The 27,095-nt window shown below is 42.6% G+C and overlaps 1 protein-coding gene across 2 annotated transcripts in view; it reads left to right on the top strand.

Annotated features, from left to right (window-relative positions):
* Positions 1-27,095, top strand: part of LOC148501326 (uncharacterized) — a 667,086-nt gene that overhangs the window by 73,857 nt on the left and 566,134 nt on the right. For both annotated transcript variants that reach the window (XM_088450637.1, XM_088450636.1), the window contains exon 3: positions 24,699-24,796. In XM_088450637.1, coding sequence (XP_088306763.1) covers positions 24,699-24,796 — 98 coding nt within the window. The remainder of the gene's footprint in view (positions 1-24,698; positions 24,797-27,095) is intronic.

Below are 27,095 nucleotides of genomic sequence, written 5' to 3'. Positions count from 1 at the left end.
TTTTATCACTGACCTGGTCGCCCCTGTGTCTACAAGAAAAGGATATTTAGTACCAGCTACATCAACCATCATGACTGGCTCTTCCCTAGTACCTCCCGTTAACCTGACTATCTGTAGACCACATGTATGACCTGACCCCTAGAGTTGGCTCCCACTCTCCAATAAAGCATTAACGGCCACGATTGGAGCTGGTGCCTGTTGGACAGTTGCTGGTCTCTGTGCATATCCCTTATGGGGATATCCAGGTTTTCCCTGATTTGGGGGTCCTACCCTTTTTGCCGTACAGTTTCTACTTACATGTCCTGGCTAGTTACAATTAAAACACATTTGTGGATTGGATGAAGAAAAGATTTGTTGTGCGAGTTGTGCAGGAGGAAGAGGTGGTGGGTATGGGTAAGGATATTGAGGGAAAGGATATGAATGGGGATATGTAGTTTGTGGATAGTATGGAACTTGTGGTTGTGCAGGGTAAGTGGGATAGGGTTGTGTTTGCAGTGGTGTGGGACTAGTGAGGGTGTGTAACTGTTCAGGTGCAGGTGTGTGTGTGGGTGCAGGTGTATCTGCTGGCTGTGATGTTACCGTCATTCCTTCCAGAGCTTGAATAGTGACAGCCATTAGTTTCTCACTCTGTGTCTCTCTCTTCTTTGAGATGTTTTTATCATGTTCTATGGCGGATTCTATGAGGGTATCTATTGTGACTCCCCTCCAGCCAGGCTGAGAGGTCTGAACCCAGGTTTTCAGGTTCTTTTTAAGGCCAACCATGAGTATGGTGACAACCATTCCCCTGTGGTGAATGCTATCTTTAATATCCTCTAACCCAGTGTACTCGGTGATAGTCTGCAGAGCCCGGTCGCAATAATCTTCTGCAGATTCACTTTCCTTTTGCTTTATGGTGAAAATTTTGTTCCAGTTAACTACTACTGGAAAATATATACCCAATTGCGTTATAATGCGGGAAATATTACCTTGGTTTACTTGGTCTGTTAAAAGGAATGTCACCATTCAATACACAATCAGTGATAAATTTTGTCACGTCGATATTGCGTGGTAGACAGGCCCTTAACACCACACACTAATCTTTATTGGTGGGCTCATGAGAACTACCCAAATTTCTCAAAAATCTTTGACATTTGGCTAATTCCTTTTTGGGATCGGGGAAATCATTTATGATGGAATTTAGCTCTGCTCTTGTCCAAGGACAATGCATTACCACATCCCTTGTAGGTACAACTCCGTTCGCATCCGCAGTCCCATTTGGAACAGTGATTGTCCGAATGGGATGCAGACCGGCCGCAGTGCTACCTTTGACCTTATTACCTGGCTGGGGGATTAATCTGTTGCTGCAATGTATAGTATTAACAACTTACTTCATGGGCGCAGAGAAGTTTAACACTTCCCGTGCTGTTAAAGATGAAGATGGTGGCACCACTTGAGCTTGTCGTGGTGTTGCATCTAACATGTGCACAGCATGGGAAATGGCAGACATAACAATAGGCTCATCATCCACATCATAAACATTTTCTTTATGGTTACTTAAGAGAGGGTACAAGTTGCTTGTTAAATTTTTATGAGTTTTTTTTCATGACTGTATCTGCACCTCCAACCACATAAGGTGGCGATGGTGCGCGTGAACTACTGGCAATACCTTCCGCAATGCTACCTTGCCGCACGTACGTGCCATTTTGCGGCTCCCACACATTGCGATCCAGCGCCGTGGGTGTATTTGCTGGCAATGCGCTCGCAATGCTACTTTCTGTCGCTTGCACATTTTTAAGCCACGCATCCCCTTCATGCTGCCACAATTTTAAACATTCGTAATTCTCTCGAGAACGCATCAGACTGATGTGATCCCGGACATTATCCAATACATCTTTATCCAGGGTTGCCTACCTTTAACATTCTCTTCCCGGGAGAAGCCCGGGTAAGAGATGCAGCAGGGGGCCGACGGGGGCGGAGCTTGGCGTTACGCGTCATTAAGCCCCGCCCTCTCGCGGTAAAATTGCCGTGATTGGGCACAATTTACATAGGGGGTGGGGCCAAATGCTGTGATTCATGCAGAATCACAGCTTAAGCCCCGCCCCCTTCATGGAGACCCGCGATTGCCGCGGGTATTCTCCTAATTCTGCCCACTTCACTAGGAAGTGGGCAGAATGCGGGAGAAACGCCTACCCTTCCGGGGGTGCAGGGGGTTACCCGAAAAATCGGGAGCCTCCCGCGAAAACCGGGAGGGTAGGCATGTATGTCTTTATCAAAACTACCAATTCTGGGAAACGGTCTAACACTCTTCATCGTTATTTTAAACCATACGTCACAATACCTTATTGCATAAGTACCGTACTTAGTATGCATAATACGACGGGCCGATCCAAGCGTTGCTTCCATTAGCAGCGCATCATTGTCTAAAATTTCTATTGTTTGCGTGGCTACCATCTTGGGATAACTCCTACGTTTTTCAATAAAAATGTAAACTGGTGAAAGACAATTAAGATACTTTCACTTACCTGCGGACGCCTTTGAAAAAGGGTGTATCCGCAAACCCTATGGAGGACTTTTAGACGCTTCCACTCACCTACGGAAGTAAAGCCGCTTCCGCTCAGCAATCCCTTTTTGACTACTTTTCAACTGCTAGGGGGCAGCAAAGTACCCTTTGTGTTCCAGTTGATTTCGTCCACCCTCTCACCAGCTCACAATCATAATCTAACCAAAATTCTGCTGTTCAATTATAGTGTTCAAATAAGCATAACAGATCACACACATTGATTACTGAACGCTATAATCACGCTGGGGGCCGAACCCTAACAAAAATAACAACCCATACACCTGCTTTGTGTAAAGTAAATGGTAAGCTACTACCGAGTCACTAGGCCAAATCCTTAACATTTAGGTCCCGTGTCACACCCTAAACAAATACTCACTGATACACACTTTTTTCCTGCGCCGAAAAATACACGTTAACCCAGATATTAGCAACAATTGATATTGTAAACTGAATGGCTTTGTTTAAACATGTGGCAGCACAACCGGAAATGCGTATACGCTATTGTGCGACTAGTCGCATACACAATGATGCGACCTCCACACAACCGTATGATGTACCCTTAGCTGCGTACGCAACAGTGCGTCTCTATTGCACGCAAAAATGCGACTTAGCCGCGTGCGCAATACTGCAACACCCCTTTTAAAAGCAAAATACTATCAACAAAGGAAAACAAACTTCTTCCTCTCTTGTCCCTGGAGTCTAGTCAGCATCTCTTGGTCACACGATAATGGGTAGCGATCTCTCAGCATCGAATGGTTGCAGGTAAGACTGCTTGTGGCCACTATCCACCCTTTGCTGAGATATAGATATCCGTGTATATATCGTGTGATTAGGTACGTGACTTCACTATGAGCCCCCAACTAGGGATTCTGGATTTAAACCTCTATACGCACCTACCTATACCTTCTAAACCCTGCCTATAAACCTCTAAAATTGACGCTATTTGCGTACGCAGTCATACAGTAAAATAAAATGGCGCTAATTGTCATAAAGTTCGCTTACATTAGAATAAGTCAATGGTATCAAAGTCCGTCCAGTTCTGTAATGTAAAAAATCCCTGTTGTAGAAATGTGTTGGACCGGTGTTCTTATAAATCGAAAATTCTTCATTTAATCGTGCATTTCAAAGAAGAAAAGAGAAAAAAATCATAGTGCAACACTGTAATCCAGAAAATACATAGGAATTTATTCAAACATTACACTCACATGGTTTAAAAATTAAAACAGCATATAGCCACAAAAAGTGGTAACTCCAAAATAATGTCTGCTGACAAGAGATTTTTTCACCGTAATTGATACTCCAAATGTATCAGGTTCTCACCGGTCCCGGGCAGCCAGGGTCCCTGAATGTAATGGAGGATGGTAAATCAAATGGTGATCCAGCAGTACACATAGAAAGGTCCTTTCTCACCATGGGCTTAACATGTTTCGGACGCTCTGGTCCTTCCTCAGAAGCCTAATGGTGAGTCTTCACAATATGGTTTAAATACCCCATAAACCACTCCCCTGGGGTGTATCCATTCAATTTTCCCGCACTTCCGCTAACCGGAAGTGCGTCATCACATGCATCCCGCGAACCGGAAGTGCGTCATCCAAAATGGCCGCGGCACTTCCGGTTTCGCGGAGATCCTGCGTTCCATAAACAGGAAGTGAACAATTATGAACACCAACCCAGCATTCAGTTTCCATGGAGACGAGGAGTATAAGTTTCAGGAACGTTGATAGGCAATGTAAAAAAACTCAGTGGTAACGTCCAAACATAATTCATTAATAGTCCATATAGAAAAGAAGAGAAAGAAGGAATATATCAAATTCAGACAGATTATACTTTTAAAAGCGCATATTTAAAATAAAATTTGGGAAGACAAAATAAAAATTAGCTGATATTAAGCTAATATTTAAAAAAATTAAGATTATAAAAAGCACTTAATTTCAAAATCCCCATTGAGGCCATTAGGTACCAAAGTTTTTAATTTGTATATCCAACGCATCTCGGCTTGTGATAATCTTACACTCAAATCTTTTGACCTCCAAGAAGAAGAAAGTGCTTGTATACCCCAAAAAGTCTTAATACAACATTCATTTAGATTGTGTTTCTTTTTAAAATGCGCTGAAACAGTATGGGTATCCAACCCTTTTCTGATGTTGTATATATGCTCAGAAAGGCGAACTTTCAGGCTCCTACTAGTCTTGCCTATATATACAAGTCCACATTGACATTCAAGAGCATAAATAACATTTTGCGTATGACAGGTTATAAATTCTTTGATGGGATATTTATAGCCATTAATAATAAAATCACAAATTTTCCGGTCCCCTTTTACCGTTCTACACATTAAACAACTTCCGCAGCGATGAAAACCTCTAGAGCGGATACTAATACGTTTTTCATCCTCTAGACTACTCCTTACTAGAGTATCTTTTAAAGAAGGAGCTCTCCTATAAATAAATGTGGGGTAATCAGGAATTTTGGTACCAATTACTGGATCATTCTTCAAGATAGACCAATTATCTTTAAAAATTCGCTCAACTGCCTTAAATTCAGAATTATATTGGCTAAAGAATGCCCACTCAAATTTATTGTCTTTCTCAGGTTTGTTAACACTTGTCAAAAGGCTCAATCTATCACACGTTTCCACTTTCTTTCTTGCTCGTTCAATGGTCTTAGCGTCATAACCCTTTTTAAGGAAACGATTCGCCATTTCAGTAGTTTGAAAGTCACAGACATCCTGTTCTGTACAATTTCTTTTTACCCTTAAGAATTGGCTGAAAGGAATACCTTCCAGCCAATTCCTATGGTGCTGACTTGATCTTTCAATGTAGCCATTGGAGTCTGTGGGCTTTCTATGATTTTTAGTATATATAGCACCTTCTTTAATATAAATATTTAAATCTAAAAACACAATTTCACTGCTACTTATACTAAAAGTAAACTTAATATTGAAATCATTCATATTTAATTTATCACAAAAAATGGAGAGTTCATCTTCTGAACCTCTCCAAATAAAAAGAACATCGTCTATATATCTCATCCAGGATACCAGGCCCGCCCCCAGTTGTCTATCTTGCCAAATGTTTTGTTCCTCCCAGAATGCCATAAAGAGGTTGGCATAACTGGGGGCAAACCTGGTACCCATAGCCATCCCGATTTGTTGTAAAAAATATGTTCCATTAAAATAAAAATAATTATTTTTTAAAATGAATAAAATACTTTCCAGTATAAAATTCTTTAAATCAGAAGAATAATCGGTCTGATCTAAAAAATATGATGTAGCTTGTAACCCTTTTTCAGGTTTAATAATGGTATATAAAGTACTAACATCAGCACTGACCAAAAATGAATCCTCTTCCCACTGTAAATTCATTAATTTGTTTAATACATCATTTGTATCTTTCAGGAACGCTCTAGTATTTTTCACTATAGGTTGAAGAAGCGAATCAATAAAAGCGGATAGGTTTGAAGTTATGCTATTAACGCCTGATACTATTGGCCTTCCCGGAGGGTTCAAAGAGTCTTTATGGACCTTCGGCAACATATATATTGTTGGTGTCGATGGACATTTAATATTAATAAAGTCAGATTCTGATTTTGTAATAACCTGTCTCTCAACTCCTTTATTTGTTAATTCTATCAAGGATTGTATTATTTTGTTAGTCGGATCACCTTTCAATTTTTTATATGTATCTCCCATCGTTAGATGTTTTTCAATCAAATCTATATACCACTCCTTCTCCATTAGCACAACTCCCCCCCCTTTATCCGCAGGTTTGATAACTAATTCTTTATTATTTTTCAAACCCTGTAAAGCTATATATTCTTTCTTTGTTAAATTACACTTAGACTTCTTCCTATAGTTCTGGAGTTTATTAGTTTCCTCACTGACAATTTTATTAAAACATTCTATAAATGGTCCTTTCTGATAGGATGGGTAGAATGTGGATTTAGGTCTAAACATTGACCCACCGAGATCGGTGTTCTCCCTGTTTAGATTTTCATTTTCCTCTTTATTTAAAAAAAACTTTTTAACAGTAAGCTTACGAATATATTTCTGAATATCAACGAAAAGATCAAATGAATCAATTTTCTTTGTTGGGGCATATTTTAAGCCCTTCTTTAAAACTTTTTCTTCGTCAACTGTAAGTGTATGACTACTTATATTAAAAATTTTACTTTCATCCTCATTATACACTATGGTAAGAGGATTCTTAGAATTGCTATTACTTTTATTTCTCAATTTTGAATTTCCTCCTCTCTTCCCTCTTTTTGTTTTTTTCTTTTTCCTGACTATAAATTGGTTTATGTCCATCGTGTTCTCCTCTGGCTCCGCACTAAAAAAGGGGTTTCTGGAATTTCTTCGTGAGTGAGATTTTGAAACCGATTATAGTTCCTCCCAAAGGAGGAATCATCAAATCTGGTTTCTGGACTTCTCCTCCACGACCTTTTTGGATAGTATGTCTGATCTCTATATTTAGTATTGGACGGAATCCAAGGGTCTCTCGTTTTTAAATTTTTCTTAAATTTTGAAAATGTCCTGTTATTAGAAAAATTAGATGGTCCTGTATACCTCATTTTATATGGGATCGGCTGTTCTTTCAACAATGTTTTTGGATTCACCTTTCTATTAAGTAATCCCATTTCAGATTTTTGTTCCTCTCTATCTTGCTGGTTCATTCCAACTTCAATATGATCTATTGGGGGATTCTTTAATAGATTCATATCTCTCATATACTTTCTTTGTTTTTTTTCCTTCAATAATCTAGTTTCTTTTTCCATTTTTCTCATAATTTCGGCCTCAGATATTCTGAAGTCCTCTAGATCTTTAAATGGAGTTAATAAAGTTTGTAAATTATTGATTTCTTTTTTAAGCTGATCAAAAACCATTCTTCTATCCTTCAAAATTAATTCCATCAGCTGGAAGGAACAATTATTCAAAATTATATTCCATTCAGCCTTAAAAGATTCATTAGCGGAATTAAATGATGGATTTTTAGTAATTTTTAGACCTTTTGGTATCAAATGATCTGCTTGATACCGTTCTAAAGTAATTATCTCCCACCATAACCTGTTTTCTTTGGTCATGGTGGTTTCTAATTTCTTAATTACACTACTCAAATCCTCATCACTGACAGATTCATCATCATTAGAAAAAATGGTTCTAAGGAGTTCCCTCCTATTATCCCTATAAGAGAACATTATTGCAGCACTTGAAATTCTGGTAATACAAAGACAATAGTATAGACAAATTTGAATCCCAAATTGCGCAAAAGACAAAAACAAGCAGCCTATTAGGAACCAAGGAATATTACCAATTCCTCATAAACATAGCATGAAAAAGACAATATTGTGAAGACTCACCATTAGGCTTCTGAGGAAGGACCAGAGCGTCCGAAACATGTTAAGCCCATGGTGAGAAAGGACCTTTCTATGTGTACTGCTGGATCACCATTTGATTTACCATCCTCCATTACATTCAGGGACCCTGGCTGCCCGGGACCGGTGAGAACCTGATACATTTGGAGTATCAATTACGGTGAAAAAATCTCTTGTCAGCAGACATTATTTTGGAGTTACCACTTTTTGTGGCTATATGCTGTTTTAATTTTTAAACCATGTGAGTGTAATGTTTGAATAAATTCCTATGTATTTTCTGGATTACAGTGTTGCACTATGATTTTTTTCTCTTTTCTTCTTTGAAATGCACGATTAAATGAAGAATTTTCGATTTATAAGAACACCGGTCCAACACATTTCTACAACAGGGATTTTTTACATTACAGAACTGGACGGACTTTGATACCATTGACTTATTCTAATGTAAGCGAACTTTATGACAATTAGCGCCATTTTAGGACCCATTGTCTTTTTCATGCTATGTTTATGAGGAATTGGTAATATTCCTTGGTTCCTAATAGGCTGCTTGTTTTTGTCTTTTGCGCAATTTGGGATTCAAATTTGTCTATACTATTGTCTTTGTATTACCAGAATTTCAAGTGCTGCAATAATGTTCTCTTATAGGGATAATAGGAGGGAACTCCTTAGAACCATTTTTTCTAATGATGATGAATCTGTCAGTGATGAGGATTTGAGTAGTGTAATTAAGAAATTAGAAACCACCATGACCAAAGAAAACAGGTTATGGTGGGAGATAATTACTTTAGAACGGTATCAAGCAGATCATTTGATACCAAAAGGTCTAAAAATTACTAAAAATCCATCATTTAATTCCGCTAATGAATCTTTTAAGGCTGAATGGAATATAATTTTGAATAATTGTTCCTTCCAGCTGATGGAATTAATTTTGAAGGATAGAAGAATGGTTTTTGATCAGCTTGAAAAAGAAATCAATAATTTACAAACTTTATTAACTCCATTTAAAGATCTAGAGGACTTCAGAATATCTGAGGCCGAAATTATGAGAAAAATGGAAAAAGAAACTAGATTATTGAAGGAAAAAAAACAAAGAAAGTATATGAGAGATATGAATCTATTAAAGAATCCCCCAATAGATCATATTGAAGTTGGAATGAACCAGCAAGATAGAGAGGAACAAAAATCTGAAATGGGATTACTTAATAGAAAGGTGAATCCAAAAACATTGTTGAAAGAACAGCCGATCCCATATAAAATGAGGTATACAGGACCATCTAATTTTTCTAATAACAGGACATTTTCAAAATTTAAGAAAAATTTAAAAACGAGAGACCCTTGGATTCCGTCCAATACTAAATATAGAGATCAGACATACTATCCAAAAAGGTCGTGGAGGAGAAGTCCAGAAACCAGATTTGATGATTCCTCCTTTGGGAGGAACTATAATCGGTTTCAAAATCTCACTCACGAAGAAATTCCAGAAACCCCTTTTTTAGTGCGGAGCCAGAGGAGAACACGATGGACATAAACCAATTTATAGTCAGGAAAAAGAAAAAAACAAAAAGAGGGAAGAGAGGAGGAAATTCAAAATTGAGAAATAAAAGTAATAGCAATTCTAAGAATCCTCTTACCATAGTGTATAATGAGGATGAAAGTAAAATTTTTAATATAAGTAGTCATACACTTACAGTTGACGAAGAAAAAGTTTTAAAGAAGGGCTTAAAATATGCCCCAACAAAGAAAATTGATTCATTTGATCTTTTCGTTGATATTCAGAAATATATTCGTAAGCTTACTGTTAAAAAGTTTTTTTTAAATAAAGAGGAAAATGAAAATCTAAACAGGGAGAACACCGATCTCGGTGGGTCAATGTTTAGACCTAAATCCACATTCTACCCATCCTATCAGAAAGGACCATTTATAGAATGTTTTAATAAAATTGTCAGTGAGGAAACTAATAAACTCCAGAACTATAGGAAGAAGTCTAAGTGTAATTTAACAAAGAAAGAATATATAGCTTTACAGGGTTTGAAAAATAATAAAGAATTAGTTATCAAACCTGCGGATAAAGGGGGGGGAGTTGTGCTAATGGAGAAGGAGTGGTATATAGATTTGATTGAAAAACATCTAACGATGGGAGATACATATAAAAAATTGAAAGGTGATCCGACTAACAAAATAATACAATCCTTGATAGAATTAACAAATAAAGGAGTTGAGAGACAGGTTATTACAAAATCAGAATCTGACTTTATTAATATTAAATGTCCATCGACGCCAACAATATATATGTTGCCGAAGGTCCATAAAGACTCTTTGAACCCTCCGGGAAGGCCAATAGTATCAGGCGTTAATAGCATAACTTCAAACCTATCCGCTTTTATTGATTCGCTTCTTCAACCTATAGTGAAAAATACTAGAGCGTTCCTGAAAGATACAAATGATGTATTAAACAAATTAATGAATTTACAGTGGGAAGAGGATTCATTTTTGGTCAGTGCTGATGTTAGTACTTTATATACCATTATTAAACCTGAAAAAGGGTTACAAGCTACATCATATTTTTTAGATCAGACCGATTATTCTTCTGATTTAAAGAATTTTATACTGGAAAGTATTTTATTCATTTTAAAAAATAATTATTTTTATTTTAATGGAACATATTTTTTACAACAAATCGGGACGGCTATGGGTACCAGGTTTGCCCCCAGTTATGCCAACCTCTTTATGGCATTCTGGGAGGAACAAAACATTTGGCAAGATAGACAACTGGGGGCGGGCCTGGTATCCTGGATGAGATATATAGACGATGTTCTTTTTATTTGGAGAGGTTCAGAAGATGAACTCTCCATTTTTTGTGATAAATTAAATATGAATGATTTCAATATTAAGTTTACTTTTAGTATAAGCAGCAGTGAAATTGTGTTTTTAGATTTAAATATTTATATTAAAGAAGGTGCTATATATACTAAAAATCATAGAAAGCCCACAGACTCCAATGGCTACATTGAAAGATCAAGTCAGCACCATAGGAATTGGCTGGAAGGTATTCCTTTCAGCCAATTCTTAAGGGTAAAAAGAAATTGTACAGAACAGGATGTCTGTGACTTTCAAACTACTGAAATGGCGAATCGTTTCCTTAAAAAGGGTTATGACGCTAAGACCATTGAACGAGCAAGAAAGAAAGTGGAAACGTGTGATAGATTGAGCCTTTTGACAAGTGTTAACAAACCTGAGAAAGACAATAAATTTGAGTGGGCATTCTTTAGCCAATATAATTCTGAATTTAAGGCAGTTGAGCGAATTTTTAAAGATAATTGGTCTATCTTGAAGAATGATCCAGTAATTGGTACCAAAATTCCTGATTACCCCACATTTATTTATAGGAGAGCTCCTTCTTTAAAAGATACTCTAGTAAGGAGTAGTCTAGAGGATGAAAAACGTATTAGTATCCGCTCTAGAGGTTTTCATCGCTGCGGAAGTTGTTTAATGTGTAGAACGGTAAAAGGGGACCGGAAAATTTGTGATTTTATTATTAATGGCTATAAATATCCCATCAAAGAATTTATAACCTGTCATACGCAAAATGTTATTTATGCTCTTGAATGTCAATGTGGACTTGTATATATAGGCAAGACTAGTAGGAGCCTGAAAGTTCGCCTTTCTGAGCATATATACAACATCAGAAAAGGGTTGGATACCCATACTGTTTCAGCGCATTTTAAAAAGAAACACAATCTAAATGAATGTTGTATTAAGACTTTTTGGGGTATACAAGCACTTTCTTCTTCTTGGAGGTCAAAAGATTTGAGTGTAAGATTATCACAAGCCGAGATGCGTTGGATATACAAATTAAAAACTTTGGTACCTAATGGCCTCAATGGGGATTTTGAAATTAAGTGCTTTTTATAATCTTAATTTTTTTAAATATTAGCTTAATATCAGCTAATTTTTATTTTGTCTTCCCAAATTTTATTTTAAATATGCGCTTTTAAAAGTATAATCTGTCTGAATTTGATATATTCCTTCTTTCTCTTCTTTTCTATATGGACTATTAATGAATTATGTTTGGACGTTACCACTGAGTTTTTTTACATTGCCTATCAACGTTCCTGAAACTTATACTCCTCGTCTCCATGGAAACTGAATGCTGGGTTGGTGTTCATAATTGTTCACTTCCTGTTTATGGAACGCAGGATCTCCGCGAAACCGGAAGTGCCGCGGCCATTTTGGATGACGCACTTCCGGTTCGCGGGATGCATGTGATGACGCACTTCCGGTTAGCGGAAGTGCGGGAAAATTGAATGGATACACCCCAGGGGAGTGGTTTATGGGGTATTTAAACCATATTGTGAAGACTCACCATTAGGCTTCTGAGGAAGGACCAGAGCGTCCGAAACATGTTAAGCCCATGGTGAGAAAGGACCTTTCTATGTGTACTGCTGGATCACCATTTGATTTACCATCCTCCATTACATTCAGGGACCCTGGCTGCCCGGGACCGGTGAGAACCTGATACATTTGGAGTATCAATTACGGTGAAAAAATCTCTTGTCAGCAGACATTATTTTGGAGTTACCACTTTTTGTGGCTATATGCTGTTTTAATTTTTAAACCATGTGAGTGTAATGTTTGAATAAATTCCTATGTATTTTCTGGATTACAGTGTTGCACTATGATTTTTTTCTCTTTTCTTCTTTGAAATGCACGATTAAATGAAGAATTTTCGATTTATAAGAACACCGGTCCAACACATTTCTACAACAGGGATTTTTTACATTACAGAACTGGACGGACTTTGATACCATTGACTTATTCTAATGTAAGCGAACTTTATGACAATTAGCGCCATTTTAGGACCCATTGTCTTTTTCATGCTATGTTTATGAGGAATTGGTAACATTCCTTGGTTCCTAATAGGCTGCTTGTTTTTGTCTTTTGCGCAATTTGGGATTCAAATTTGTCTATAATACAGTAAAATAAAGACTTTAGACCTTGAACATGTGTTCCCAAGCACAAAGTATTATTCAAGTAAAGTACAGTCAGTTACACGCTGTGATCTAAGTACAATTTAGCGCAAAGAATTATACAGACCCAAGATACAGTCGTACATACGCAAGTGCTCTGGGACCAGATTCCGGCATCAGCAAGAGACTTCCGTCAATCAGCAATCAGCAGAATAGACTAGCAACCCAGGGTCAGAGCACACATATTTATACCCCCCAGAAATAGACAACACAATAGAGGAGTTTGTTGCTGATCCCATCAGTTCCCAGTGCGAGTGCATTTGTTACAGGGCATTTAACAGGTTGATTCAAATGGCAACAGTCCAGCCTCCAACAGCTGGTTGCCTTCGTTTTCCCACCTCATGCAAATCTAGACTGTTGGTTTTACAAAGTACATTTTGGTTCTTATGTCTTTACGGTCCATAAGTTGCGAACGCATGTTCCGATCTTCACACCGATGATACCAGAAAGCTGTGTATAAAGTGCGGATCAGTATAATATCAAACACGGCTTACTTATCACGTATTAAACCTTAGATACCAAAATAGTCTTTATTTCATTTGTAATAAATGAATAAAACTTGGATCTTTTACTTTATAGCTATTGAACCTTTTGTGTAAGTGTGCATTATGTAAGTATTAGGGAGATGGGATCAGACGCTAGTTAGGTTTATCTGATTTGGGGCAGATGTGCACGCATGCAGCTAATAAACAACGTTCGCATGCAGGATATTGTACATTCGCTACTGTGCGTAATGTGCGGTGTTTATGCATGAGATTCTATTTATGATGGCATATATATATATATATATATATACATGCACACACACACACACATACATATATATATATATATATATATATATATGTGTGTGTGTGTGTGTGTGTATATATATATATATATATATATATATATATATATATATTAGGGGTGAGCGGGTTCGGATTTCTGAAATCCGAGCCTCCCCGATCCGAGGCCGATCCGAGTCAGGCTCGACTTTTCCCGCCTGACTCGGATCTGAAATCGAGGCAAAACGTCATCATCCCGCCTTCCAGGTCTCGCCGGTTTTGGATCCTATATAAGGTACCCGCGTCGGCGCCATTTTCTCACTCGGCTGTGGACAGTGAAGAGGGAGGGTGGGAGTTAGGGCTGGCTGGGCTGTGTAGTGTAGTGTAGTGCAGTGTAGTGTAGTGTTGTGCTGTGCTGTGCTGCGCTGTGCTGCTGTTGTCCCTAGGGGCTGTGTCCACTACTTCAAAGTCCATAGGGGCTGGCTGGACTGTGTTGTGCAGTCAGTTGTCCATAGGGGCTGTGTCCACTCCAAAGTCCTGTGCAGTGTCCCAGTCCTAAAGGGGTGCTGTAGTGTTGTCCAGGGGGTGCTCTGTCCGTCAGGGGTGCTCCCCCCAAGTGCAAAAAAAAATAATATTTTTTCTGTGTTTGTGAATTGTGTGCACTGTGGCTGCACGTGCATCAACAAAGGAGCAGCGCCAAGCGTGCGCCTGTGTCCCATAAGTAAAAGGCCGGCTGGCTTGTCCGTTAAAGGGTGCTGTAACCCCCAAAGGGCACTCCAAACAAAATAAAAAAATATATTTTTTTGTGTTTGTGAATTGTGTGCGCAATAGCTGCACGTGCATCAACAAAGTAGTGCCAAGCGTGCGCCTGTGTCCCATAAATAAAGGGCCGGCTGGATTGACCGCTAAAGGGTGCTGTAACCCCCAAAGGGCACTCCAAAGAAAATAAAAAAATATATTTTTTTGTGTTTGTGAATTGTGTGCGCAGTAGCCGCACGTGCATCAACAAAGTAGTGGCAAGCGTGCACCTGTGTCCCATAAAAAAAAGGGCCGGCTGGATTGACCGCTAATGGGTGCTGTAACCCCCAAAGGGCACTCCAAACAAAATAAAAAAATATATTTCTGTGTTTGTGAATTGTGTGCACTGTGGCTGCACGTGCATCAACAAAGTAGTGGCAAGCGTGCGCCTGTGTCCCATAAATAAAGGGCCGGCTGGATTGACCACTAAAGGGTGCTGTAACCACCAAAGGGCACTCCAAACAAAATAAAAAAATATATTTCTGTGCTTGTGAATTGTGTGCACTGTGGACGCACGTGCATCAACAAAGTAGTGCCAAGCATGCGCCTGTGTCCCATAAATAAAGGGCCAGCTGGATTGACCGCTAAAAGGGTGCTGTAACCCCCAAAGGGCACTCCAAACAAAATAAAAAAAAATATTTTTTTGTGTTTGTGAATTGTGTGCGTAGTAGCCGCACATGCATCAACAAAGTAGTGCCAAGCATGCGCCTGTGTCCCATATATAAAGGGCCAGCTGGATTGACCGCTAAAGGGTGCTGTAACCCCCAAAGGGCACTCCAAACAAAATAAAAATATATATTTCTGTGTTTGTGAATTGTGTGCACTGTGGCTGCACGTGCATCAACAAAGTAGTGCCAAGTGTGCGCCTGTGTCCCATAAATGAAGGGCCGGCTGGATTGACCGCTAAAGGGTGCTGTAACCCCCAAAAGGCACTCCAAACAAAATAAAAAAATATATTTCTGTGTTTGTGAATTGTGTGCGCAGTAGCCGCACGTGCATCAACAAAGTAGTGCCAAGCGTGCGTCTGTGTCCCATAAATAAAGGGCCGGCTGGATTGACCGCTAAAGGGTGCTGTAACCCCCATAGGGCACTCCAAACAAAATAAAAAAATATATTTCTTTGTTTGTGAATTGTGTGCACTGTGGCTGCAGTGCATCAACAAAGTAGTGCCAAGCGTGCGCCTGTGTCCCATAAATAAAGGGCCGGCTGGATTGACTGCTAAAGGGTGCTGTAACCCCCAAAGGGCACTCCAAACAAAATAAAGAAATATATTTTTTTGTGTTTGTGAATTGTGTGCGCAGCAGCCGCACGTGCATCAACAAAATAGTGGCAAGCGTGCGCCTGTGTCCCATAAATAAAGGGCCGGCTGGATTGACTGTTAAAGGGTGCTGTAACCCCCAAAGGGCACTCCAAACAAAATAAAAAAATATATAGTAGAGGGCACATACAATCCCAAATGACAAAGTTCAGGAAAATGACCTTGAAAAAAATATTTAAATCATCTGAAGAGAAACGTAAACTTGCCAATATGCCATTTACGACACGGAGTGGCAAGGAATGGCTAAGGTCTTTCCCTATGTTCATGACTAGTGGTTCAGCTTCACATGACGATGGAAGCCCTCCTCCCACTAAAAAAATCAAAAGAGTTAAGCTGGCAAAAGCACAGCAAAGAACTGTGCGTTCTAAGAAGATATCACAAATCCCCAAGGAGAGTCCAAGTGTGGTGGTGGTTGCGATGCCTGACCTTCCCAGCACTGGACGGGAAGAGGTGGCTCTTTCCACCCTTTGCACACCCCCTGCAAGTGCTGAAAGGAGCACCCACAGTCCACTTGCTGATATGCAAATTGAAGATGTCACTGTTGAAGTACAACAGGATGAGGATACTGGTGTAGCTGGCGCTGAGGAGGAAGTTGGTGAGGAGGATTCTGATGGTGATGTGGTTTGTTTAAAACTGGCTCCGGGGGAGACAGTTGTTGTCCGTGGGATGAAAAAGCCCATCACGGTCATGCCTGGGCAGAAGACCAAACATTCCACCTCTTTGGTATGGCAATTTTTCTATCCAAATCCGGACAACAACTGTCTTGCCATATGTACCATATGTAAAGGTGGAATAAGTAGGGGTAGGGACGTTAACCACCTAGGAACATCCTCCCTTATACGGCACATGCAGCGCGTTCATAAAAAGTTACTGTCAAGTTCAGAAACTTTGGCTAAGACCGTAAGCAGTCCAGGGACACCTAAATCCTGTTGTCCTGTTGTATCCAAGCGCCTGCAAACCACACCGTCTACTCCCTCCTCGTCAATTTCCTCCTTGGTCAGGATCGGAAGTAGTCCTGCAGGCCATATCACTGGCATGACTGACTCTCCTATCCGGGATTCCTCCGGAGGATCCTGCATTGCTACGCCTCCTGCTGCTGCTGCTGTTGCTGCTGCTGGGAGTCATTCATCATCCCAGAGAGGAATTAGGAACACCACTACTTTTACTAAACAATTGACCCTCCAACAGTCCTTAGCGAGGAGGATGAAGTACGACAGCAGTCATCCTGAAGCAAAACGTATAACTGAGGCCTTGACTGCTATGTTGGTGTTAGACGTGCATCCGGTATCCACCATTAGTGCAGTGGGATTTAGACAATTGATGGAGGTAGTGTGTCCCCGGTTCCAAATCCTGTCTATATTCCACTTCACTAGGCAGGCGATACCGAGACTGTACAGAAACGTCAGAAAAAGTGTCCTCAGTGTCCTGAAAAATGCCGTTGTACCCAATGTCCACTTAACCACGGACATGTGGACAAGTGGAACAGGGCAGACTAAGGACTATATGACTGTGACAGCCCACTTGGTAGATGTATCACCTTACACAGCAACAGCAGCAGCGTCACCAGTAGCAGCATCTCAGAAACGCCAGCTCGTTCCAAGGCAGGCTACGCTGTGTATCACCGGTTTCAGTAAGAGGCACACCGCCGACAACCTCTTAGAGAAACTGAGGGAAATCATCGCCCAGTGGCTTACCCCACTTAGACTCTCCTGGGGATTTGTGATATCTGACAACACCACCAATATTGTGCGGGCATTACATCTGGGCAAATTCCAGCACGTCCCATGTTTTGGTCACACAATAAACTTGGTGGTGCAGAATTTTCTGAAAAGCAACAGGGGCGTACAGGAGACGCTTTGGGTCGCCTGAAAAATTTCTGGCTGCTTTCGCCATTCAGCGACTGCGTGCCAAAGACTGGAGCACCAGCAAACACTCTTGAACCTGCCCCGCCATCACCTGAAGCATGAGGTTGTGACGCGGTGGAACTCAACCCTCTATATGCTTCAGAGGATGGAGGAGCAGCAAAAGGCCATTCAAGCCTATACATCCACCTATGGCATAGGCAAAGGAGGGGGTATGCACCTGACTCAAGCGCAGTGGAGAATGATTTCCGTGTTGTGCAAGGTTCTCCAGCCCTTTGAACTTGCCACACGTGAAGTCAGTTCAGACACTGCCAGCTTGAGTCAGGTCATTCCCCTCATCATGCTTTTGCAGAAGCAGCTGGAGAAAGTGAAGGAGGAGCTAAGACGGAGCGATTCTGCTCGGCATGTGGGACTTGTGGATGAAGCCCTTCATTCGCTTTGCCAGGATTCCATTGTGGTCAATCTGTTCAAATCAGACCACTACATTTTGGCCACTGTGCTTGATCCTAGGTTTAAAGCCTATGTGGTGTCTCTCTTTCTGGCCGACACAAGCCTGCAGAGGTGCAAAGACCTGCTGGTGAAAACACTGTCAGCTGAAGCAGAACGTGACACGTCAACAGCTCCTTCTTCATTTTCTCTCGCAACTGGGGCTGCCAGGAAAAAACTTAGGTATCCTCAGCAATCCGCTGGCGGTGATGCAGGGCAGGAAGGACCAAGTTTGGACATCTGGTCCGGACTGAAGGACCTGGCAACAATTTCTGACATGTCTACTGTCACTACATATGATACTGTCACCATTGACAGAATGGTGGAGGATTACATCGGTGACAGCATCCAAGTAGGCATGTCAGACAGTCCATACCTGTACTGGCTGGAAAAAGAGGCAATTTGGAGGCCCCTGTACAAACTGGCTCTATTTTACCTGAGTTGCCCCCCCTCCAGTGTGTACTCCGAAAGAGTGTTTAGTGCCGCCGGGAACCTTGTCAGCGAAAGGCGTAGGAGGTTGCATCCACAAAATGTGGAGAAGATGATGTTCATAAAAATGAATGATCAACTCTTCCAGGGAGACCAGCCTCCAGAACGTACAGAGGGACCTGTGGTGGTGGATTCCAGTGGGGACGAGTTAATACTCTGTGAGGATGAGGATGTACACAACACTGAAGAGGGTGAGGAATCGGTGGTTGAGGAGGATGAGGACGACATCTTGCCTCCGTAGAGCCAGTTTGTGCAGGGACAGATTAATTGCCAGCTTGTTTTGTGGGGGCCCAAACGAACCAATCATTTCAGCCACAGTCGTGTGGCAGACCCTGGCGCTGAAATGATTGGTTTGTTAAAGTGTGCATGTCCTGTTTATACAACATAAGGGTGGGTGGGAGGGCCCAAGGACAATTCCATCTTGCACCTCTTTTTTTCTTTGCATTATGTACAGTTTGGGGCCTAGTTTTTCAAACTGCCATCCTGTCTGCCACTGCAGTGTCACTCCTAGATGGGTCACGTGTTTGTGCCGCCCACTCGTGTCACTTAGCATAGTCATCCAGCTACCTCGGTGCAGCCTTTTGGACATAAAAACACTATTGTGAGGTGTGAGGTGTTCAGAATAGACTGGAAATTAGTGGAAATTAAGGTTATTGAGGTTAATAATAGCATAGGAGCAGAAAAACCAACACATTCTGTGATTTTAGCTGTTTTTATGCTTTTTTAAAAAAAAATACAGATCCAAAACACAAAACCCAGAACCCAAAACACGGAAGGGTGGTTTTGGCAAAACCAATCCAGATCCAAAACACGAAGAAAGATCCAGATCCAAAACCAAAACACGAAAAGTGGCCGGTGCACACCCCTAATATATATATACATACATATACACACATATCTCATTCCTTACTAACAGTTTCAAACTGCAATGCAAATGTGTTATGGGCAGTGAGCTTCATTTCTCAAACAAGGTGGAGACCCCCAGCTATGAAGCTGGGGCCATTCTGTCTGGGAGTGAGACTAAAACCTGTTTAGGATTCAGACAAATTCAATTGTGTAGATCAATGTCTGGGTTATATTACAATTGCCACAACTATCCTTGTCTCTATACAGGGATTCCCAATTTGTATGTAAAACACTCACAGTATTATGGTGTATTGTCTATTCTATTTACTTTTCTCAGGAGGCTGTTTTTCTAGTTGTTTTTTGGTATTTCTCTATGCAAGGTTGTCCCCAGAATGGGCCTGTCATGGCTTCTAAAAAGATTATCAAAAACATTGCCATCTGTACTTAGCTCGTGAGTTGTAACTTAAAATGGTGCTGGTCGCAAAATGGCGTCTTGCAGATTCTTGTTTCTAAAATGGAGTCTAGCTGCCATTCGCAAGATGGCATCGCGCAATCTAATTTTTACGCTGATTCCTTATCAGCCACTTATCCAGATTTAACACCTTTGCTAGATACTAGGATCTAATCTAGTGTTCCCTCTAGCTCCGGCGGGAGGCAGGGCGCCGGAGCTAGAGAGGGCATGCCCGCCCGCTCGACCGAGAAGGGGGCGTGGTCATCGGAAAAGGGGGCGTGTCTATAAGACGCGTCCCCTTTTCGTCACTCTTGGGGGCGTGCCCGGCACTTGCGGACACGCCGGGCAGCCCCCAAGCCCTGCAGACAGGGAGAATAGATGCCGGGCGCATGCGCCCGGCGTCTATTCTCCGGCGGTGACCGGGTCACCGCATGTTTCTCCACCCGCGGGACACTGTGTCCCGCGGGTGAGAACGGCTCCCGCAGGCTGTGAGGGCAGGGCGCTTTTTACCCTCCTCCTGGAGGGCAGGGTGCTTTTTGCCCTCCAGAAGGAGGGCACGGTGCCGCGCCCCGCTAAAACAGCCTAGCAGGACCGCTATAATCTTCCATGGTATCTGCATTCAGTGGTGCTTATTGTTGGTCACTAAGCTTCGGAATCAGATATGCACCTAAGTATGAGTGAATATGGGTTACACTAGCAGTTATAAAGCTCAGTATAATAATCATGACACTCCCTTGTCATTTCCATAGGATCATAGGTAATCTTTCTAGCTTGATGGAATTTAGGAGGTCATTCAGACCCGCTCGCTAGATGTGTACGCTCGCACCCAGCGTATGCAAATTCAGCTAAGTGAAGGCAAGGCATAAGCACGCCCACTATGTCTTGGCGTGCGATTGCTTTATGTATGCAGATGCCCATCAGCCTGTCTTAAGATGCCCACTTGCACACATCATCTCCAGGAAGTGTATGCAACCATCGGTACATCGGGTACCATCGGAAGCAAATGCAGCGCTTGATGTTGACTATACCCTGCCGCAAGCACTGCGAGCACTTCAGTGTGAAATACAACCAGGTGATGTGTACTGTGACACTGCCTGTTAATTATGCACGCCTCTTAAACGCCGTTGAGATGCTCAGGCACGCCTGCATTCGCACCTCCACTCCCCCGTTGTTAATGGCCAGCCCCTGTCACCACCCATAAATGGCTTCTCCTGTCACTCACTCTGCTGGGCTGTCTATGCGCAATGAGTGAACACTTCCCGATCTTTCGGGCACGTGCACTGCAATGCATACACATGCGCAGAATGCGAAAATCGGCCAGCTACGAGCAAGCGGATCCTAGCGAGCGGGTCTGAATCAGGTCCTTAAGCCTGTTGATCATTCCTAGAGCTGTCTTCTGTCTGTGCTTGCTCACCAGGACAGAGTTCACACTGTACTGGTATTACTGTTGTAGCTTTCAATATATTAACATCTCTGGATGACAATTTAGTATTCAGCTGCTGTCTGTGAGCGTCATTCCAGTTGAGCAAGTCTGAAGAAATGAATTGTTTGTGCAAAGTCAGCAACCTATTTATGTAAATTTCAAGAAAGTTCTAGTTGTGCACGTTTCCTGGCAGCAACTGCCCTGCTAATAAATCTTTCCATTATGGTGGCCTTATGTGCAGAGCCGGCGCTAGACTTTACTGCGCTCAGCGCCATCCTGTGTTGCTGCCCCTTCCCTCCTCCACTCCCTCCCCCTGAAGTTACATAGTCACCATAGCGCCGGGAGGGAGGGTGGGTGTTTCTAACACCCGCCGGATACAATGGCGCTCCGGGCAACGGCCCAGGTTTGCCTGTGCCTAGAGCCGCTACTGCTTATGTGCCTCCCCATATCATACCTCCTCTGAAAAGTTAGTTAAAAATATTCAAAAATAGCGGATTTGATCTCCTGGTGACTGAGGCGCTCAATAACATGGTGATATTATATTGCTATTTTCGCAGTCTACAAGGGGAACTATACAAATTAAGAATTTTATACACCCCTGCATGCCCAGTCCAACAGGGCTGGCTCTAGGCATGTTCGACCAGTGCGTTTGAACAGGGTTGCCACCCCATAGAGGTGGCACCCCTGTTCGACATTCAATGCCGGGAGGGGGCTGAGGGAAGCCCAGCTAGTGATGGAGTGCTGGGCTCGTAATGTCAGGTTACACGGAAGGCGTGCCATGCGTGTACACCCCCAAATAATGTCATTTAGGGTGCGTGGCCTATGGTAATTAGGACACACCCCCATTTCAGGTTGCACACAACTGGAGGGCGATGGCTACCCGGGCGACTCAGGTCGTGGCTATCCCTGGAGCCGGCCCTGCAGTCCAACACCATGTCTATGCGTGTTTAAGTCTGATGTGGGACAGAAAAATGTGTGTAATCCCAGGGACAGGTGTTTTTCAAATGCCAGGAAAATCGGAGGGAAAACCGATGTGGGGTTCCCTCTATTTTCCTATAACCAGCACCTGGCTGAACAAGCCGGGTAACTTACACTATAGCAGGGAGACACACAGCATGTGGTCCCCCTGCTATAATTTAAACCAGCCCCAAAATGGTGAGCCCAGGGCTTGCAATCCTTGGAAAGTGCGTACACCAAAAATAAAATGGGGTCCCCCATCCCAAGGATCAACCAGCCCTGGGCTGAAAGCCTAGGGCTATTCCCTGCACCCCTGGTGGCAGAGGGTGCGGAAGTACTAAGTTAATTATAGAAATAATATTGTTCTTTACAGTGGGACTCCATTTCCCAGCAAGCCTGTCCTGTGGCACTTGTAGAACCACAAGTGCCAGTAGGCTGCTGTCACCTGTACCCCCACTGTGAAGAAAATATATTAAAAAAAAAATGCCAGACATGGACACCGAATATTTTAACACTTTATTACACACTCACCAACACTCACATTACATACTTACCTACTCCTTGGTGCTGGTCAATCCTCTTGATCATGTAGAATACAGTTTTCTTTTTAAAAAAAAATGATTGTCAAGAAACCCCACAGACGGCGATAGTCTGTACAGTATAGCGTTACCCGACTGACAGGTAATCCACGAGGTTTCCTGCACTATAGCCATTATTTGATAACACTTCGGGTGCCAATCAGCAGCCGTTCTCATAGAAAGATAATACAGGTGAGTGAGTAAATGTGTAATAAAGTGTTAAAACATTCAGTTTCCGTGTCCTGTTTTTTTAAAAATATTTTCTTCACAGTGGATGTAAAGGTGCCAGCGGCCTGCTGGCACTTGTGAACGCAGGGCAGGTTGGCTGGGACCTGTAGTCCCACTGTGAAGTAAAAATATTATTACTATATTTATTTAACCAATTACACCTGCATCCACCACCTCCATGTGTGCAGGGAGGAATCCCGGGATTCACCCTAGCCCTGGGTCATCTTCAGGATGGGGGACCCCTTTTTTGTTCAAGGAATCCCAGGGCTGATTAATGCTTTGGCAAGGGAGACCCCACACAGACTTTGCCCCCCTGCTGTGGCATTACCGCCGGATGGTTGAGCCCAATACTGGTTACTGCAAATATGTGGGAACCCCATGCATTTTGCAGGACCAGAACTGGCTCAAAAGCCCAGTGTTAGTTATGCATTTGGACAGGGACCCTATGCCTTTTTTTTATATGTAACTCTTTTAACTAATGCACATAGAAGCCTGCATGGATCACACTGATTTGTGCAGTGCTTTGTAGAACACGCAGCTCAGTGTCAGGATATGATGTAATTTTGTCTTCAACCCTGTGCGTAGGTTGTGTGGTTTTGGACTGGAGGAGTGTGAGAAGCTGGATGGCTTAATGTAGTTTTTTCGCATCAATAGAAAACTCTCAGCTGGAACTGCGGAGGAGAATATTGAGAGGATACAATGGGGGAACTAAAACTAGCACCAAGTCTTACCCCACCGGTGGTCTTCACCATTGAGTGGGTGGGAGCGACAAATCCATCTTGCACCTCTTTTCTTTACATTTGGCACAATTTGGGGCATTGCCGACTGACATTATTATAGTTTATTAAACTACCATCAAGTCTGCCACTGCTGTGTGGCAATGTTTCATAGATGTCCTATTTTTTTTTAAAACTGCCATGCGTTTGTGCCGCTGCTCTGTTGCTTACTTTAGACAGCCAGCTCGCTGCAGCCTTTGGCCTATATTGGAGAAAAATAGTGAAATCAATATTGTGAGCTGTGAGCTGGTTAAAAATGCCTAGAAATGTCTGATAATGATTGTTATTAAGGTTAATATTACTGTAGGAACAATAACAGGCCAAAATTATGTGGTTTTAGCGGTTTATATAACTTTTTGGAAACAATACAGATCCAAAACCGAAAAACAAAACACCAAGGAAAAACATCCAAAACCAGATCCAGATCCAAAACCAGGGGAGATCCAGATACAAAACCAAAACACGGGTGTCGGTGCACATTTCTAGATCCAGATCCAAAACCAAAACACAGATGTCGGTGCACATCTCTAGTATGGGGGGGGGTCAGTGGGAGGACCAAGCCTATAGCTGGCCAGCAGAGATTAATCCATGCAAACAGGCCATGGCAGCAGCAGAGGATTTGCCAGGTAGGATGCAGTAGCTACACTAATTTACGTCCGCCATCTTAGTCTGCCAGACCACACACCTCTGCATTAGTTTGTTGTTACCTCTTTTTCTCTAGCCACAAAACAGGCAATAAACCAAGTCTGCTGCATAGTGTTACACTATTTGTTCTCTTTTTAGGAAAAGGAAAAAGTTTCATCCTCAACCTTCTGATGCTTATGTCAGCTGATAATCAAGAGGAATATATTCAAAATAACAAGGATTTAGAAATTCCACAGGTTTGTAATATTACAATTATTGCGTAAAAAAGGTATTTGGTTTTAGGGGGTAGTTACAATTTGTGAGGTCTTGTTATATACAGATGTGTCCACATACTGTACATCTTATCTCAATCCACTACAAGTCGTGTTAAACATAACACGTGAGTGCAGTGGGACTCTGTAGCACCAAGCGTCTTTTCATGCAACGTTTTGCCTTCAAATGCATCTTATTCACAAAACAATAGGTAGCACAAGCAGCTTCTGCAGATTATAATAATATGCGGCATGCCTATATTCTGTGTGTGACTGCGGGAAGATGGTACATGTCAAAGTAATATCCACATTAATGCCAGAACGCAAGGTTTCCTAGCAGAACATTGCCTCCGTATTCTTGCCTTGTTCCATAGTTCATCCTGGTGCCATCTCTCCCCTAGGTACCCATTGTAGGTGCTTTTGCTGGTGGACTGGGGACAGCATAGGCACTCTGACTGGACTGCAACTATACAGCCCCCTACACAGCAAGCTGCAATGCACTGTGCATTCTGATACCATTCTATTAGATGGGCTAGCCTTCACTCCCCTCATGCATCAATGAACCTTGGCTGCCCACCAGTTTTCCTTTGTTTCTCGGATTGTGCAACAAGCACTGGAAGATCTGAAGACTGGCCCACTGAGGCTTAGGGAGCACTGTGAGCGATCTTGCAGGACCCATTATGCAAATGCGCAGAATGTGTCCTGTGCATGCGCAGTCCCCCTGCCATCGAAGATGTATGCAACACGATGGTTTGCATACATCTCTGACTCAGGCTCTTAATTCGCTTATAGTGTAAAAAGAAGCAGATTGAGATGCATATTTTAAGAAAGTTGCACGGTGTTGTAAAATTTGTGGTGTGCCAAATGGGACTATTTTCCTCAATTTGAGGATAGATAGGTGTATGTGGGCAGATCAGTACTAAAGTGTTTTTCTTCTTCAGGGTCCATAGGGCTCCACAGAGAGACATTGGGGTGTAGGTGGGATCTGGAGGAACGGACACCAACAGCAAAGCTTTTCAATCCCAGGATTCTTCGGTCATTCCCCCGATACCCCACCCTGAGGGCACTTCAGTTCGTTGGTGGAGCTGGACCACTATTATAACAGGGGGCTGCCTTATGAAGCCAAAGCTTTTATTTTTTTTATTTTATTTAATTTTTAGTTCTACCAGAAGGGTGAACCACACCAGAATGTCTTCCGGACATGTGTGCTGCCACCCCATCACTCCTCCGCAGCGCTGTATCACCAAGCCTGCACTAGGTACTCCCGGCAGGGATCCGAGGGGGACTAGCTAGCAGGCTCCTCGGACCCCCAGCCTGCAGCCCGGAATCCAGGGGACAGGTAAGGCGGAACCCCGTTCACAGGGACCCACGTATTACTGCAGTCTTGCCTCCGGTCTCAGGAGACAGACCGGAGGTGCTGATGTGGACACTGGCTTGCCCATTACTCCACTAGATCACCAGGACATTAACATACTGGCACAGAGGCATATTATTAAGGCCAGGGGACCCGGTGGTTAACTTCAGCCAGGGGATAAGGCACTCTCCCTGCCGCCCCTCCCCCAGCTCAGAGGGCCATAACACTGTGGTCCTGGTGTTCGCTGGGCTGCTCCTCCCCACCCTCTGTCCCTTCAGAGACACACACCAGCCATTTTAGGCAAGCAGTCTTCATGAATTGCTGGATCCAGTCTCCCTGTATACCATTCCCAAAGGCGATGTTATACAGCGCTATCAGGGCTGGCTCCAGGGGTTGGAGCACCCTATGCTGGCTCTAGTGCGCCCCTAGCGCGGTGCCGAAAATGGGGGTGTGGCCCAATTACCATAGGCCATGCCTCCTACATGAAGTTATTTGGAGGCATGTCTGCATAGCATGCCTCCAAACAACGTCAGGCTGGGGGGGAGCCTCACTAGCTGGGCTTCCCCTAGCCCTCTCCTGTTACTGAATGGATGCTGCACGCATGCGCGTAACATCCATTCAGACTCCAGGGTCCAGCACTGGCACACAGCTGCGGCGGTGGGGGTCCCCAACCTCCCGATTTGACCGCCCGTGGGCCACTTCAGCCCACGGGTGGAACAGCAGGACAGTACTGTTCCGTTGAAATCGGGATGTTGGGGAGGGGTGCGCCCTCTATAGTTGGCGCCCCTGTTCGACTGCACTGGTCGAACACCCCTAGAGCCAACCCTGAGCACTATATCCCACCAGCCACTGCAGTCTGTGTAGTTGATAATAGTGCCCATTGCAAACATGTAAATGTTCTTTTCTGAGTTGTATGTGACTTATGCTATC

This window comes from Taudactylus pleione, unplaced genomic scaffold (assembly GCF_031769625.1).
Source record: "Taudactylus pleione unplaced genomic scaffold, aTauple2 ptg000520l, whole genome shotgun sequence".
Taxonomy (NCBI): domain Eukaryota; kingdom Metazoa; phylum Chordata; class Amphibia; order Anura; family Myobatrachidae; genus Taudactylus; species Taudactylus pleione.
The sequence above is the reverse complement of the archived record's forward strand: the minus strand, read 5'-3'. Positions and strand labels throughout refer to the sequence as shown.